We start from the raw sequence: 17260 nt of genomic DNA, 5'->3' as shown, positions 1-17260 counted from the left end.
TTTTAATTATTGTATAACATCTGTTAAAATCATTTGTAGATATTCAAGATGTGCATGATCATATACATTAAAAGTTGAATGATATTTGTAAGCATTGTAATTTACATTAATAATCTGTTGATCATTAGGTAATGTTTAATAAATTTAGTAAACATTAACAAGCACATTATCTCATGTTTCTAGCTATGTGAATATATATTAACCAATGATCCATTAAAAAATTATATGTTCATTAATGAAAGTTATTATAAAGTGTTACCCTTGAATTTATTAAATCTGTTGAGCGTTAGCAACAGGGCTTAATTCTGTTTTTTCAAAGCACATCAACATTATGCACCATCCAGAGTCTTCTAAAATAATATATTATGATTTACTCTCTTGGATAAGAAAGGGAGATACACCAATATAAAATAGAATGCCATAAAGTTAAATTGACTTTTTGAAGTGCACTTCATAAAACAAGTAGTTTTTAGTATGTATGTATAGTATATGCTGTGTTTTAAACATGCATGTTCTGGTTGTACTTAACCTTAGTCCACTTAGCTTATACCCACCAATAACAAGTGCTTTATGTCTTATTCTGAATATTTAAAATTGAAGTCACATTCTATGCTTTACATTCATAAGAATCAATTGCTCATCTATGTACTTAAGCAAAATGAGAAACAATAATAATTTCAAATGACATAAGCATATATAATCTTTTATACTTAATCTGACCCATTATCTACATTAAAACATATTAAAAGTTATCTGAGATGTTCTCATGCATACTGGAACATAGGATGGTCACTCCACTCAGGGAGATGAGAGATTTTCTCTTGTGTGCTGGGCTGGATGGGCCAACCCCACGCTTTGAAGAAGGGGCAAAGATTCAGGTTGACCACTTTGGAGAAGGTCTCAGCATATAGATTCATCTTGCCTGCATTGTCTTTTGGCACTCCATTCATATCATGGTAGGCAGTAAATACTTTCTTGAAAGCATCCCAGCCAAATTTTTCCTGAAGCTGAAAAAAATTAGATGTGATGATGGAAGATGAGAGAAAAAATAGGTATATATACTTTTATATTTGAACATTTTTTTAAATTATTACTCCCAAGGCTAAAAATCTATATACTGGCAATAATGATATAACAAAATATGTACATTATCAAAAAAAAAATATTTTAACACTTGAGGAACATGCTTTTAATTGATTAAATTATCTATTAAATTATATGCAGTCTGTTCGCACCTGCATGTAAGTCTCAAGTGCCGTCCACATACTCCAGCTTTTCAAATCCTTACCGCCACTGCAATACATCTTGGTACGAGCCTGACGGTTTTCTAGAGTCATGGCTGGATGAGCATTGGACCTATTCAAACTCAGCACTTCCTCATGTACGTACACTGACCACAGGTTGCAAGTGCACTCAGTGGTGTGTGGAGGGAACTCCCAAACTCTACACTGCTGGTTATGACCCAGCTCGTGAATGGCTCCCCATATACCACTTTTATAGGCTTTCTGTACATTTACTAGTGCTGGGGCAGAGGTAGATTGCATCATGATGGGATATCCAGCATGCATGAAACCTGCAAGGGGAAAAGGGAGAATGGTGTTATCACCAGGACAGTGTGAGTGTAATTAATATTAATAGCATGATTCTGTTGTAATAGTGATGGCTCTTTATCCTAACAAAGATACTGTGAGTATTTAATAGTACCACCAACCGTGAGAGATCTGAACATCTGCAACAAACCGCTCCTTACGGGGGAACTTGCCAGGCCTTGCTGCCAGGTCAGCAATGCTTCTCATTATGGTATCCCAAAGTTTAGCCACCTCATCAGGACGGTCCAGATTCCTTATAAATTCTGCTTCTAAAGTTATGATGATGTTCTCAAATTCAAGCTCCGCCCAGGGGGCAGGTGCCTGACGGATCCTGTCCACCCAGTCAGCTACACTGGTCTCTCCTGAGGGACAAAACAATTTTGCATTGAAAGGTTTTACCATACAACGTTAAATGTTCTGAATAGAAACCTCACTGTGATGCTCATTCAGAATTCTTACCAGACTTGAAGTATGGAGCCTGTACTGAGAGCTGCACGACAATTTCCACCCCATCCACTTTGCTTTGAGGAGGTGCTATTAGGTAGATGAGCCCTCCCCATAGATTGCAGACTTGGACCATCTCTGTGTCCAAAGGGAATCGCTCATGGACCACAGGAGCCCGTTTCAGAACGTTTGATCCACCAATGTTATCTGTTTGGCAACCAAGCTGCACCTGCATAGAGTGTTATCCCCTCATGTTAATAACGTGCTCTCCAAGCCTATGAACAACAAGGCTGTATCTATTATGGCAAGTATAGTTCATGCAGCAACTATTCCTTGATTGGATACATGTATAGACTTTATTAATCACCTGCCAATTTTTCCCAACGATCTCTGGAGGTACTGCTATGTACGTCTTCATACCAGGAGAAAGATATAAGCCTGTGCTTATCCATTCTTCACAAGCTGAAAGAAATAATTGCATTCTTATTTTATAGTGTTCAAGTTTTTTGAATTTTGAAACTTAAAAATAACATTCAAGTAATAAAATAAAATAAAATAAAATAACATTTGGTGGGAAAACTTTCATACCTGCAGTGTTGGCACTGATCCGAACTCCTGCATTAGACACAGTTGGCAAGTTATGTCTGCCCTTAATGATGTATGGAAAAAGGGCATCAGGATCGGGTGACACTTTGTATACCTCAGTCCCAACGTGGAGCATCAGGTGGTCTTTGGCACTTTGAACAGGGCAGTTACTACACACTTGAGGAACACCTACCTCCTTCACTATGTCACTAAGAAGTGCTACCATTGAAGTATAGGCGGCACTGTCATGAGATCGCATGCGAAGGTAACTGGTACAGTCGTTGCCCAGCTGTTTCAAGCAGCTCTGTTCATGATTAGTCAGTTCTTGCCCCAGGCTTGCATGTTCAGCAAACCGATGCAGCATGCTACGAAAGTGGTACCCCTCTTTACACCTATGCTCTATTTCTGGAGCTTTATATAACCCTCCACCAAAGGTGCTGCCTAAGAGACACAGTCCCATCTTATTAAGAATGCGATTTCCTGGATAATCGGTCATCACATTGCAGCCACAGTGGGTCTGAGCCCAATACCAGGCATGACCCCCAATCATAAGACCTCCACCTTCAGAAACAAATTCTTGGATCTCTGCACACTGGGCATCACTGTATGAAGTGCAAACGTAGACGCTTAGATCTTCTTTAAAACCAGTCAACTGGCAATCTAAACCAGATTTGCTCAGTACTGTGTGGGCTGCCTTTAGACTGGGTAGGATCCCAATAACACCCTTGCGACCCTCATCAAGCCACTTGATTGCGTTTATAAGGAAAGTTGACAGAGAGTCCCGGCCCATGTAGCCTTCATGTGGTAGCAGAATTACTCGACCTTGCCCATAATAGGCACCAGCAATAAATGCTTTTCCAGCTGGAGTGGCTGCAATGGGAAATGCTAATGGTCCGTGCACCATCACCTCAGACGCTATAGCCCCACCTTGGACATCAAACTCAGACACACCTTCTAGGAGGAACTCTAGGTCATCTTTAAAGTCCTTGCCTATACTGAAAAGTAACAATTGAAAACAGTTGGTGAAATGTATGTTTCTTAAAGAATGGGTAAAAATTAAGAAATCTCTGCTGAACTTACGATGCAGCAAGCCAATTAGAAGGGATGTTTCTTGGAACAGGAAAGATGCCAACTTCTCCTTGGTGTTCCGAGAAGTAAATTCCTGCAACACTACACACCTTGTTTCCTGGGAAGTTCCTTATAGTGTTTTCTTGCGGGTGGGCTTCAGCCCATCTCCAGGCCTGGCCGGCAATGATCAAGCCACCCCCAGCTTTGATGAAAGCAATCAGATCCTTTGCACAGCTCTCGACAGTGTAAGCATCTGTGATATATATAGCTAATCCATTCCGAAAGTCTCCTAGCTCTGTCTTGATAGGGCAATAGTTCAAGTTTCCAGCTACTGAATGTAAACTCTTCTGAATCCCTACAATGCCAGCATCACCGGTACATGGCATGAGCCACATTAGGGCATTCTCTATCAGGCCAGGGAAGTGTGTTAGGTATTCCTCATGTCCCAACACCACCACACGTCCGTGACCGTAATGAGATGCAGCCATCAGCACCTGACCTCTTGGATTCATGGCAAGTGGAAAGGCATTTTCACCTATTAGTACAAGATCACTGGGCACTGCTTTCCCTTGGAAATCAAGCTCCTGCAGCCCATACATGATAGTGTAGTAGTCCTGTTCACGTGCCATGGTGGATTAGCTCTGTTTAGTAAGTCAGTTCAAAACAATCACTCAACGTACAGTCAGTTTTACAGGGTATGAGCACTGGGTTTGTTCAACCAGAGCTTGTGAAGTAAAATGATACTGATTGGTTTTCAGTCCTACACAAAAACAGAAAGTTAGAGAAAAAAAATCAAGTACATTTAGAAACATACAGAGCTGTAATTTTGTAACAGTAAATTCGTTTTTCATGAATTACACTGCTTAACATAGTATACAAAAATCCGAAATGATTCAAATCACAATTTCAACTTTCTATCCTTTCCCAATTATGACTACATATGTAAAAATTGCGATTCATGTCTCACAAATGAAACTTGCTATAACAGTAAATTCGTTTTTCATGAATTACACTGCTTAACATAGTATACAAAAATCCGAAATGATTCAAATCACAATTTAAACTTTCTATCCTTTCCCAATTATGACTACATATGTAAAAATTGCGATTCATGTCTCACAAATGAAACTTGCTCTCATAATTTCTACTTTATTCTAAAAAGAGCATTCACTGTACACACTCACCTTCATTTGGAGATACAAATATGTTCTTTCTCGCTTAGCTACAGTATGTGTAACTACTGTGAGAATGTGTTTGTGGACATGACTATGGCTCACCTATAAGGAGCACACCCAACGAGCACGCCCATAAATACACCATTCTCATTTTGTTTGTTCATCCAGAAACCACCATCGACCACTCCCTCTACAGTATTTGACATGTTTAACGCTATTTAATTATCTTTGTAGTATAGACTGTTTGAGGTACATGCTTGACTTCGTGTGAATATCCAGTAATAGTTATCCATAAAAAAGCTAATACATTTTCACATTTGTTAAAAAATTGATAATTAACAGTCATGCACAGCTACTTGAAACTCTGAAATAAAATATATTTTTAAATGAACATTTTTATTTGATTTTCAATAATTTCTCTCATTACTGCAACACCATCTGCAATTTGCAACCTAATATTTTTATTGTTTTATTGAAAACAACATATTTTCAAAATGATGCGGCAAACCTGAATGAACATAATGTATAGATTCTGTGCATACATTTAAAAGCAAACTACTATTTTTCCATTTATTAAATAAACATTAAAAGAACACATGTAGCTGTAATAATACATAGGTTACGGAAATGAGGTCGATGATTTCGGTAATGATAAGTATACTAAGAATGAGGTATAGTTATAAAGAATATAACATTTAATTTAGAAAATAAATTAGATAATTCACAATCATGGATTCAATTTCAATCAGTTTTATTTCGCAGTGCTTCAAAAATACATAACATGCATAGGCTAAAAACACCAGGGGCTGTATTCACAAAACATCTTAAGACTAAAAGACATTATTGTCTGTTGGTATGTGGACACTAATATTGTTATCGTTATAGTTATCATTCTTAGTGTGAACAGGCCTTTAGGGCCCAATGTCCTTACTAATAGAGAAATATTATAACAACTGACTTGTGAGGACATTTTACGTGTCCTCGGTAGTTAAACATATTATAAATATTTTTATATTTAAATGATTTACACAGGTTTCTGTGAGCGTTAGGTGTCAGGTTAGGACATGGAAAATATCTAATAAACTAAAATAAACCTGACATATAAAACAGTGGAAGCCTATCAGATTTCTCACTAATATAGTGAAACAATATTAATCAATGTACATAATCAGACATTAATGAAGTACATTTCCATAGAAAATTGTTAATCTAATATTTTTCTAAATGTAGTAAACCTGTTTCAGTAATGATAATCAATTTGTCATGTACATAGTCTGACAAGAGAATTTTAAACTTTTAACTGGAAATATAAAGAGATCTGCCTACCTCGTATCTATTGTGAAGGTTCTGTCACATGTGTTGCTTAATTCAAAATCAAGATTTACTTAAAAAAAAAAAATTGGGTGTGTAAATGGTCCTTAAAAATGTTGCGTCATGACACTTAATTTTTCCACTATTGTGTCATTATTATTATGTATGAATATTCAGTCTGTCATTTTTTCTGTCATGTGAAGACATCTAGCATATAATTTCCATTTACTTTTTTCAGAATATTTTAATTTTAATCTGTTTAAATTACAACATTACAAATTCTGAGTTGGCCGCATTGCGGTAATTACAATTCAACCGAAAATGCAGTAAAATGCAAAAATAATTAACTGCTATGTTTAAATTACTCTTTGTGCAAGGCAGAGAACAGTATTGTCTATATTATGATATATACTGTATTACTAAATTGCATGTTTAATATTTAAAATAATTAGTGTTGTGGTGTTTTATTAGTTTTGTGAGAATAACCCAGTCATAGTTTGTGTAGTCATAGATGACGTATTTCACAGAAAACTGCATATTACTGTGTAATGGAAAAAGACTCTTTTAGCTTTAAACTATCCATCCAGTCAGAGGAACGAATTAGTACAACATGACCACGATTTAACTAAAACAAGGGAATGAATTAACAAAACATGGCCATGAAGTTGTGGGAATTAAATCTTAATTAATGGCCACAATATCTATTTTTCTTCTGCATGTCATAGCTCCATAGCTTTGAGACAAAAACATATGCCAGTTTAAACTAAACTATTGGTACTGCATTATGCACAGTCAATAAACTGTGTTTACCAAGCCATAATTATTAGCAGGATATCCTATCTCATGATAATACTTATGTACACTTAAGATTTGTCATCTAACAGACGTAAAAACAAACTGAATAGACATACAATTATTTTGTCAGTACACTTTGTACTGATTGTCAGGTACGACACAAAAAAAGTTTTCAATGCCTTTTTCAACACAGCCACTATTTAGGGGGAACAATGCTTCAATACCATTATTTGTCAGCTTAAAATCTATCTATCTATCTATCTATCTATCTATCTATCTATCTATCTATCTATCTATCTATCAATCTATCTATCTATCTGTCCATCCGTCCATCCAGACTATATGTAGTTTCCTGCTGGTTGTGACTACTTAAGAACACAGTTTTGTTGAATTTTTTTTGTGGAAACGTTGCTACATTAGTAAATTTAACTGCAGTAACTCTGGTATGGCAGAAAGTAGTTACCACTGTAACGAATGACAAGGGTCACTCCCAATGACATGGGAACCGAGGCGCACGGTTGATGGTGGAAGCTTCAGCGAGAAGTCGGAAAGGAACGGCGGTGAGGCACAACTGCTCCGCGAATGGAACAGAGAAGTTTGAGTGGGGGGATAGTGAAGGGAGTATGGATGTAGGAAGTGAAGAAGAAAGTGAAAGATCTTTAGGAAATTGCTGGAAAGAAGTAGGGAGTAATCGGGGAGAAAAACGGAAGAAAAGGAGTGATGTAGAAGAGTCTGATGAAAAGAGTGGAGAAAGTATAAAATGCATCGTAAGGTTTGGAGATCAGATTGGGGTAAACAAAATTAATCCGTTAAAACTGACAAAGATCATAAATAGAGATATAGGAAATATCGATTTCGCTAAAGTTCTCTCTGATGGGAATTTGCTAGTTGGATGTAATAAACAAGAACAAGCAAATAAAACTCTCAAACTTAAGGAGATAGGAGGGATTAAAGTTGTCAGCACAAACAGAGTTGGAGATAAAAGTAAAAGTAGGGGCCGAAAAGGGATAATTTTTGGTGTTCCTCTTAATATAGGCATGGAAGAGTTTAAAGGTAACTTAAAGGGAGGGAAGATAGTAAATGCGCAAAGGATAAAATCAGGTGCATATGGAAACAGAAGAGACACGGAAACAGTAGTAATAGAATTTCAAGAGGATGAAATTCCAAAAAGAGTAATGATGGGTGTGATGAGCTACGTTGTAAGAGAATATACCAGTGAGATGTTTTAATTGCCAAAAGTTTGGGCATGTTGCTGCAAGATGTAGGGAACAGTGTAGATGTGCTCGTTGTGGAGGAAACCATGAATATGGCAAGTGTGAGGAAGGTGTACAACCAAAGTGTTGCAACTGTGGAGAGGCACATAGTGCAGCATTCAGAGGATGTGAAGTATTGAAAATAGAAATGGAGATTCAGAAAAGGAGGGTGGAGAAGAAGCTAACATATGCAGACGCAGCAAAAACAGGTTAAAGGACAAACTAAAGAGCAAAGAGGTCAGTCATGGGTTTCAGTTGAAAGAAATAATGAAGTTCCGGAAAAATTTATGATGATCGAAAATAAAAAATTAGTGACATTTATTTGCAGGAGTTATAAATAGTACAGCTGGGATTGAATCAAGTGTCAGCACAAACAGAGTTGGAGATAAAAGTAAAAGTAGGGGCCGAAAAGGGATAATTTTTGGTGTTCCTCTTAATATAGGCATGGAAGAGTTTAAAGGTAACTTAAAGGGAGGGAAGATAGTAAATGCGCAAAGGATAAAATCAGGTGCATATGGAAACAGAAGAGACACGGAAACAGTAGTAATAGAATTTCAAGAGGATGAAATTCCAAAAAGAGTAATGATGGGTGTGATGAGCTACATTGTAAGAGAATATATACCGGGACCAGTGAGATGTTTTAATTGCCAAAGGTTTGGGCATGTTGCTGCAAGTAGGGAACAGTGTAGATGTGCTCGTTGTGGAGGAAACCATGAATATGGCAAGTGTGAGGAAGGTGTACAACCAAAGTGCTGCAACTGTGGAGAGGCACATAGTGCAGCGTTCAGAGGATGTGAAGTATTGAAAATAGAAATGGAGATTCAGAAAAGGAGGGTGGAGAAGAAGCTAACATATGCAGACGCAGCAAAAACAGGTTAAAGGACAAACTAAAGAGCAAAGAGGTCAGTCAGGGGTTTCAGTTGAAAGAAACAATGAAGTTCCGGAAGAATTTATGATGATTGAAAAGAAAAAATTTGTGACATTTATTGCAGGAGTTATAAATAGTACAGCTGGGATTGAATCAAAAACACAGAAGACTCAGTTAGTTGTTATAGCAGCAATACGTCATCTTGGAATGATAGGCTTGACCTGGGAAGAAGTCAGAGATGAACTTCAGATAAGATCAAGTCAAGAAACATGCGGATAATACATATAGATGATTTCAATAATTCAGTGGAATGCAAGATCTCTGATAGCAAACGGTCAGGAGTTCAAGCATTTTATTGAAGATTTAAGTATAAAACTTTATTTACGGATGTAATATGTGTTCAAGAAACTTGGATGAAACGTTGTTTAGATTTTGTTATACAAGGGTATATATAGTATAGTACGGCATGATATTGAAGAAGGGATTGGTGGTGGGTGTGCAACATTTATTAAACAATAAATTTCATATAGAATACTGGGAAAAGGAAGGGATCAAGAATATATTGCTGTGGGGATATGGGGTAGAGGGCAGGAGATAGTTACCATAAATTATTATAACCCATGTAAAACCTTCCGAAAGTTTGGAAAGAAGCAATAATAGTACCTATAAGAAAGCCAGGAAAAGATCCTTCAAAACCCTCTAATTATAGACCGATAGCTCTAACATCGAATGTCTGTAAAATAATGGAAAGGATGATAATGGAAAGGTTGACATATTTTTTGGAAAAAAGAGGATTAATATCAAAATATCAAAGTGGTTTTAGAAAAGGAAGAGGAACAATGGATCCTATTGTATGTTTAGAAAATGAAATTAGAAAAGCGCAGATAAATAAAGAGTCAGTAATAGCAGTATTTTTGGATGTCGAGAAGGCTTACGATATGATGTGGAGAGAGGGACTTTTGATAAAATTAAAAATGATGAATATAGGTGGAAGAATATACAATTGGATAAAAGATTTTTTGGCGAACAGAAGCATCCAGGTAAGAATAGGGAATGAAGTGTCAAATACATTTCAGATAGAAAATGGAACTCCACAAGGGAGTGTAATAAGTCCATTATTGTTTTCCATAATGATAAATGATGTATTTAATCAAGTAGAACCAGATATAGGTAGGTCTCTGTTTGCAGATGACGGTGCTCTCTGGAAAAGGGAAGGAATATTTTATATATTAATAGGAGGATACAAGAGGCAATAAGGAAAGTAGAAGAATGGGCATATGCATGGGGATTTAAATTCTCAGTGGAGAAAAGTAAAACAGTAATTTTCTCTAGGAAGAGGGTTATTCCAGAAGCGAGTTTGAAGATGTATGAGAAATCATTAGAAAGGTTGAAGGTATTTAAGGTTTTAGGTATTTATTTTGATGCAAAACTTACTTGGGCTAAGGAGATGGAGTGCACACTAGTAAGTGTGAATGGAGCTCGGGTGGAGCTGGAAGATGGTCGAGCTTTAATGTTAGGTCGAGGCCCTGAAACCAGAATCACTGACAAGAAGTGCTCAAGGCATCAGGGTGGGTTTTTAGATCACATCACACCCATCGTAGTAATCCAAAATTTGGACATGTCACGTTTGTTTCTGTCCATAAAGAATAACGAAAGTGCTTCTCTTCTTGACAGTCAAACTTGTGGCCAACTATGCCAAACAGGAAGTTCTTGTAACGCAGGTAAAAACGAAACAACAATGTATGTTACAGTTTACTGAGAGAGACCGTTTTATTAATAAAAATGTTTTGAAATTATTTTCTAATACATAAATATACAAAAGCATAAGTTAGTACAAGTCTTCCTGTGCTTCCACAGCTCGGGCCCAACCCTTCTTCCCTGGACGGTCAGTGTTTGGGACGTGGTGCCTCTGGATGTCTGGCAACTGGTTGCACACTGTACCTGGTTAATCAGTCCCACCCGTTCACTGTGGAGTTTGCTGGAAATTCAAATGAAAAGTCTTCCTCTCCTCAGAAGAAAGGAAAAGCAGCAGATGAAAGCAGAGACAGACAGAAAATCTCAAATGATGGGTCGGGCCCCAAAAGAAGCATCCAGGATTATTTTTCTAAATCCCCTAAAAAGGTATTAAGATCCAGACTAGTGATACTGTTAAATTACCGGTAAATGAAACCTACAAAATATAAAAATGAAATTCAAAATTAAAAAAAATAAAATAACACTGCTTGACTTTTAGGCGACAAAACGACCTCACAGCCCAGAGGATGACGCCCCTCGCACAAAACGAGGGCGAGGAGGCGATGATGATGAAGATGAAGATGAGGAGACCTCAGGTGAAGAAAAGATTAAGCAGTTACAAGAACTCGCACAGAAAAAGAGTGATAACAAGCTGGACTCACCATCAGTCAAAGCCACTGCTCCATCTGCCACTTGCTCTCAGAGTCACTGGCAACAAATCGGCAGCCTTCTGCTGTTCACTGCGGCAGGGCTTCCAGATAGCTCCAAAGTAAGACATGAACTTTCTTACTGCATATTTTTTGTGTTTATTCAGGAAAACCATTATGCTTCTTTGACGTTTTATGTTTTAATGTCTGATTTAGATCGCTGGGTTTGATGTTGATGGCTGCATTATCACTACAAAGTCTGGGAAAGTATTTCCCACAAGTCCAGATGACTGGAGGTGAGTCTGGTTGAAGAACTTGCTATACAGTGCAGCTGTTTGTTGTGTCTCATGTGATGTTTTACTTTTGTTTAGGGTTCTTTTCCCAGAGATTCAGCCTAGACTAGCCAGTCTGTTGAAGACAGGATACAAGGTGCTGCTTAATTCACTATTACTTTGTTTTATGTTGATCTGAATTTGCAGCATCAATACATTTGTCAGAATCAGAATCAGAAAGAGCTTTATTGCCAAGTATGTTTGCACATACAAGGAATTTGTTATAGTGTCACAAGCTTCCAGTACACGGAGACAACAACAACACACAGATAATAAAAATGAGATGTGAATAGAATACACATGCATAAATATAAACCACAAAAAAAGAATAAATTGTATGTACAGGTGTGCTATAGATGGAATAGGAATAGAATAAAATAAAATAAGTTGTAGGGATGTACTAGGGTTTAGGGTGATAAATAAGTATAAGGTTATTGCACATACTGTACTTTAATTGCACAAGCGGAGAACATTAACTGTTCATGAGGTAGATTGCCTGGGGAAAGAAACTGTTCTTGTGCCTGGCTATCCTGGTATTCGGTGCTCTGTAACGCCGACCAGATGGCAAAAGTTCAAAAAGGAGATGGCTTGGATGTGATGGATCCAGAGTGATTTTCTGAGCCCTTTTCCTCACTCTGGATGTATACAGTTCTTGGAGGGTAGGCAGGGGGGCACCAATAATCCTTTCAGCAGTCCGAACCGTTCTCTGTAGTCTTCTGATGTCTGATTTTGTAGCTAAACCAAACCAGACAGTTATTGAAGTGCACAGAACAGACTCGATGACGGCTGAGTAGAACTGTTTCAGCAGCTCCTGTGGCAGGTTGAATTTCCTCAGCTGGCGAAGGAAGTACAACCTCTGCTGGGCCTTTTTAACAGTGGAGTCAATGTGAGTGTCCCACTTCAGGTCCTGAGAGATGGTGGTGCCCAGGAACCTGAATGACTCCACTGTCGTTACAGTGCTATCCATGATGGTGAGTGGGGGGGAGTGCGGGGGGGTTCCTCCTGAAGTCCATGATCATCTCCACAGTTTTGAGGGTGTTCAGCTCCAAGTTGTTAAGACTGCACCAGACAGCCAGCTCTTTAACCTCCTGTCTGTAAGCAGACTCGTCTCCATCCTTGATGAGACCGATGACTGTAGTGTCATCTGCATACTTCAGGAGCTTGACAGAGGGGTCTTTAGAGGTGCAGTCGTTGGTGTAGAGGGAGAAGAGCAGTGGGGAGAGGACGCAACCCTGAGGGGTGCCAGTGCTGGTGGTGCGGTTGTTGGATGTGAATTTACCAATTCTCACTAGCTTGTGTTTGCTAGTTTAAATATTTGTAGTTGTTTTTGCGTTTGTAGCACAAGCATCTTCATCATATTTGTCTCTTTTTAGGTGGTGTTTTTCACTAATCAGATGGGTATTTCTCGAGGCAAACTCAGACCGGAAGTATTCAAGTCAAAAGTTGAGGATATTCTACAAACACTGCAGTTGCCCATCCAGGTTAATGACACATTGACTATTTTACACACAGTACCGTCAGTGGTTTGCGGTGGAGTTTTAAAATGAGGAGGCAGTTTTATATATAAATACATATTTATATATAAATATTACTTAAAAAAAGAGAACAAATATAATTCTATTTTGTATTTTATTAATATTATTTTTTATTTAATTTAATATTTTTAATACTAATTATACATTTCATAGTGTTTTTATGCATTTTTATATTTATTCCAAAATAATAACTAAAGGCAGTAACAATTTGAACAATATTTTGGAAACAATTTACAATACTGTTTCATTAGATATCATTAGTTAACTACTTTAGTTAACATGAACTACGAAAAACAATAGCCTACTTCTACAGCATTTATTAATCTTAGTTAATTAACTAATGTAAACAAAGGTTAATAAATACTGTAATAAATGTTCATTGTTTGTTCATGTTAGTTAACTCATTAAATGACACCTTGTAAAATATTACCAATATTTTTTATTTGTGAACTTATGTTCAACTGTTCTTTTTAATCAACTTATCAACTTATTAATCATAACGCCATAATTTTCTTCATTCAGGCCGAGAGCTTGCACGAAAATAAGAGGCGGGATTTATCGCAGGAACCAATCATAACCGATAATATCCAATTATAGCACGATGGAGACATTGCCTCCTCTCATGTGACTTTCCCCCATTCATCTCAATGAGCCTCCAGAAAAGTCACGGCACGCTTTGGGGTCTCTGTAGAAAGTCAATGGACCGAAGGGAGGCAAGCCTCCACTGTAACTTTACCTGCAGGTGTCGCTGTTGGACAGTGTTACTTTATAAAAACGAGTGACTTTTAGACTTTTAATGTCATATTTAGTCATATTTGCGCTGTTTTATTTTTGTAATATCGATTATTTTCTCATCCAACTTTTTGAGGAGACACTGCCTCCCTTGCCCCTGAGTACCGTTAAAAGTTTTGGGTTGGTAAGAATTTTAAAAACGCTTTTGAAGGAAGTCTTTTATGCTCACCAAGGCTGCATTTATTATAATGTAAAATAACTGTTTTCTATTTGAATATATTTTAAATGTAATTTATTCCTGTGATGCAAAGCTGAATTTTCAGCATCATTACTCCAGTCTTCAGTGTCACATGATCCTTCAGAAATCATTCTAATACGCTGCTCAAATAAATGATTAATCAGTGTTGAAGACTCCTTAAAATATTTGTGGAAACTGTTTGTTTTTTTCAGCATTCTTTGGTGAATAGAAAATTAAAAGGAACAGCATTTATTTGAAATAGATTTTTTTGTAGCATCATATATTTTTCTTTTGATTAATTTAATGCATTCTTGCTGAACAAAAGTATGATTTAAAAAAAAAAAAAAAGAAAAAACATTTTACTGACCTAATACTTTTAAACGGCAGTGTAATTGTGTGTAGATATAATTTCTCAAACTTATATATTTATGAATGTGAATGCATGTCTTTTTCAGGTATTTGCTTCCACAGCCCCTGGTATTTACAGGAAGCCTGTTGTTGGGATGTGGGAACATCTTTGTGAGAAGGTGAATCACTATTGTGGTAGGATTTGTCTATTAAAGGGATTGCATTATTGAGTCGTATTGAGTAGCCTGTGTATATTAAGACATTGAAGTGTTTTTGCAGGCAAATGGTGGAGTGACTATAGATGTGTCACAGAGCTTCTATGTAGGAGGTGAGCTCAAGTCAAGTTCTTTCAAGACTCAATGTTTGTGATTAGCACTCTTGAGACATTTGAGATTTCAAATAAATTTCTTGATACTAAAAAGTATTATTTTGGCAGTATTTTGATCTTTTGAGTAGCTCTGAATCTTCAAGCAAAATATATAGATCTGTTAACAAAGTTAAACTTAAAATATATTTTCTATATTACTTGAAATTAAAAGAAGACTTAGTCATACACTTTTGATAACAATTGTATTATTTATTTACAGCACATGCTGGTTACCCAATAACATACCAGATTTCTATGCTCAGTCATGTTTTTCCTTGCATGTACAGATGCAGCAGGACGTCCCGCTAACTGGGCACTAGGAAAAAAGAAGAAAGATTTCTCCTGCAGTGATAGACTGGTAATGAAATTAACTGCAGTCTTTATTACACATTATACAGAATGACTTGCTGTGAGTAAGAGTTACTTGTTTTATATTCCTTTGTATTTGTGGGAATTAAGTGCAATATCTTTACTCTGTTTTGTCCACAAGGGGGCGCGGTACTGCTTTCTTGCTCCATTTTAGTATAACCAAAAAAAATACAAATGCTTCTGACAAAATTCAGCTCAAAATTTTTCTTCTCCCTCTCTCCAGTTTGCCCTCAACATTGGTCTTCAATTTCACACACCAGAGGAATACTTCTTGGGCTGGAAACCCGCTCAGTTCAGCTTGCCGGAATTTGACCCTGTAAACAATTGGTCATTTTTTATTTTTTTCCCCCCCATGTATACGTTATACCTTTACACTACTGTTTAAAATTTTGAGGTCAAAGTTTGGGATTTAAAAAAAAAAAAAAAAATCTTTTATTCAGCAAGGATGCATTAAATTGATCAAAAGTGACAGTAAAGACATTTTATAATGTTACAAAAAAAAAATTTATTTCAAAGAAATGCTGTTCTTTTGAACTTTCCATTCCACAAAGAATCCTAAAAAAATGTCATGGTGTCCACAAAAATATTAAGCAGTGCAACTCTTTTCAATATTGATTTATTTATAAGAAATGTTTCTTGAGCAGAAGATCACCATATTAGAATGATTTCTGAAGGATCACTGAAGACTGCAGTAATGATGCTGAAAATTCAGCTTTGCTGTCACAGGAATAAATTACATTTTAAAATATATTCAAAAAGAAAAAAATATTTTATATTGTAATAATATTGAACAATATTACTGTTTTTACTGTATTTCTGATCAAATAAATGAAGACTTGGTGAGACTTTTAAAAATGTTAAAAAGTCTTAGCAACCTCAGACTATTGAACAATAGTGCACTAAGCATCTGTAATAATGTATTGTGTTTTTATCTCCTCGTCCAGAGAAAATTAGATTCTAAAAGACGTCTTTACGATCCTCCTGACGCCTCCCTCACATCCACCAAGCAGGAAGTCATTGTAGCAGTGGGATTTCCTGGATGTGAGCCTATTTCAGTGTTTTTTTTTTTGCGTACTCCTTCCAGGTGACAAGTTTTTTATGACATAACCCTTTTTAATTTTGCAGCGGGCAAATCAACGTTCTTCCAGGCACACATCATTCCAAAGGGCTACGCGTATGTGAACAGGGTGAGTTGAGTTAACTGCCACAACTGAGAACCCAGACACAAGAAGTAGATCTCCAAGAGCAGGATATCGAGCATATCTGGTTTAGAAGCTTTGGAGGAAAACATCTAAACGTGTATAATGACTTGTTTTAACTGCGTTTTAATATTGTGACGTGCACATGAACTCTAGGACATACTTGGCTCCTGGCAGCAGTGTGTTTCAGCCTGTGAACGTGCTCTAAAAGAAGGCCGAAGCGTCGCGGTGGACAACACTAACCCTGACCCCGAGTCTAGAAAAAGGTGCCTATCTCTATTTCCAAAACAATGCTTATTTATCTTCGTCTTTTCAACTGCAATGGCACCATCAATGATTTTCTCCACAGATATATAGTTGTCAGTCAAAGCGCTGGAGTTCCCTGCAGGTGTTTCAACTTAACAGCAAGTCTGGAACAAGCAAAGCATAACAACAGGGTATTTGGGTTTTTACTGCAGTTATTTTACAGTATGCAATATGTAAATGAAATATGAAACCCTATATAATGATACCATGATGAAAGCTTTCTTATGGAAAATCTGTATTCTGGGCTATTTTTAACACCAAAATCGTCTCGGTTACGTATGCAACCCTCGTTCCCTGAAGGAGGGAACGGAGACGTCACGTCGGATGACCGACGAATTGGGATCTCGCTTAGAGAGACCAATCTA

General features: G+C 37.0%; 2 protein-coding genes across 3 annotated transcripts in view; one reads left to right on the top strand and one right to left on the bottom strand.

Moving 5' to 3' along the window:
• Positions 1 to 219: 219 nt before the first annotated feature.
• On the bottom strand, positions 220 to 4945 carry LOC107678257 (TRPM8 channel-associated factor homolog). 2 transcript variants are annotated; one of them, XM_016473466.1, is made up of 8 exons: positions 4871 to 4945; positions 3699 to 4446; positions 2622 to 3613; positions 2401 to 2495; positions 2049 to 2262; positions 1712 to 1951; positions 1236 to 1573; positions 220 to 1007 (listed from the first exon to the last, which is right to left on the bottom strand). In XM_016473466.1, exons 2-8 carry the CDS (start codon positions 4313 to 4315, stop codon positions 765 to 767), a joined length of 2739 nt encoding a protein of 912 aa, XP_016328952.1. In that variant the 5' UTR covers positions 4316 to 4446; positions 4871 to 4945; the 3' UTR covers positions 220 to 764. The 2 variants fall into 2 exon arrangements, with proteins under 2 accessions (XP_016328952.1, XP_016328953.1); XM_016473467.1 differs by having other exon boundaries at positions 861 to 1007; positions 1289 to 1573.
• Positions 4946 to 10535: 5590 nt separating this feature from the next.
• The window catches only part of LOC107678254 (bifunctional polynucleotide phosphatase/kinase-like), a 12361-nt gene continuing 5636 nt past the window's right edge, over positions 10536 to 17260 (top strand). Inside the window, exons 1-15 of the mRNA XM_016473463.1 lie at positions 10536 to 10656; positions 10763 to 10809; positions 10946 to 11209; positions 11322 to 11591; positions 11686 to 11765; positions 11841 to 11898; positions 13175 to 13282; positions 14762 to 14833; positions 14934 to 14982; positions 15309 to 15379; positions 15614 to 15706; positions 16335 to 16431; positions 16516 to 16577; positions 16746 to 16855; positions 16939 to 17026. Of these exons, the coding sequence (XP_016328949.1) occupies positions 10536 to 10656; positions 10763 to 10809; positions 10946 to 11209; positions 11322 to 11591; positions 11686 to 11765; positions 11841 to 11898; positions 13175 to 13282; positions 14762 to 14833; positions 14934 to 14982; positions 15309 to 15379; positions 15614 to 15706; positions 16335 to 16431; positions 16516 to 16577; positions 16746 to 16855; positions 16939 to 17026 (1590 nt within the window). The remainder of the gene's footprint in view (positions 10657 to 10762; positions 10810 to 10945; positions 11210 to 11321; positions 11592 to 11685; positions 11766 to 11840; positions 11899 to 13174; positions 13283 to 14761; positions 14834 to 14933; positions 14983 to 15308; positions 15380 to 15613; positions 15707 to 16334; positions 16432 to 16515; positions 16578 to 16745; positions 16856 to 16938; positions 17027 to 17260) is intronic.

Source organism: Sinocyclocheilus anshuiensis, unplaced genomic scaffold (assembly GCF_001515605.1).
Source record: "Sinocyclocheilus anshuiensis isolate Anshui unplaced genomic scaffold, SAMN03320099.WGS_v1.1 scaffold1153, whole genome shotgun sequence".
Classification (NCBI taxonomy): domain Eukaryota; kingdom Metazoa; phylum Chordata; class Actinopteri; order Cypriniformes; family Cyprinidae; genus Sinocyclocheilus; species Sinocyclocheilus anshuiensis.
Note: the sequence above shows the minus strand (reverse complement) of the source record. Positions and strands in the feature narration are given on the sequence as shown.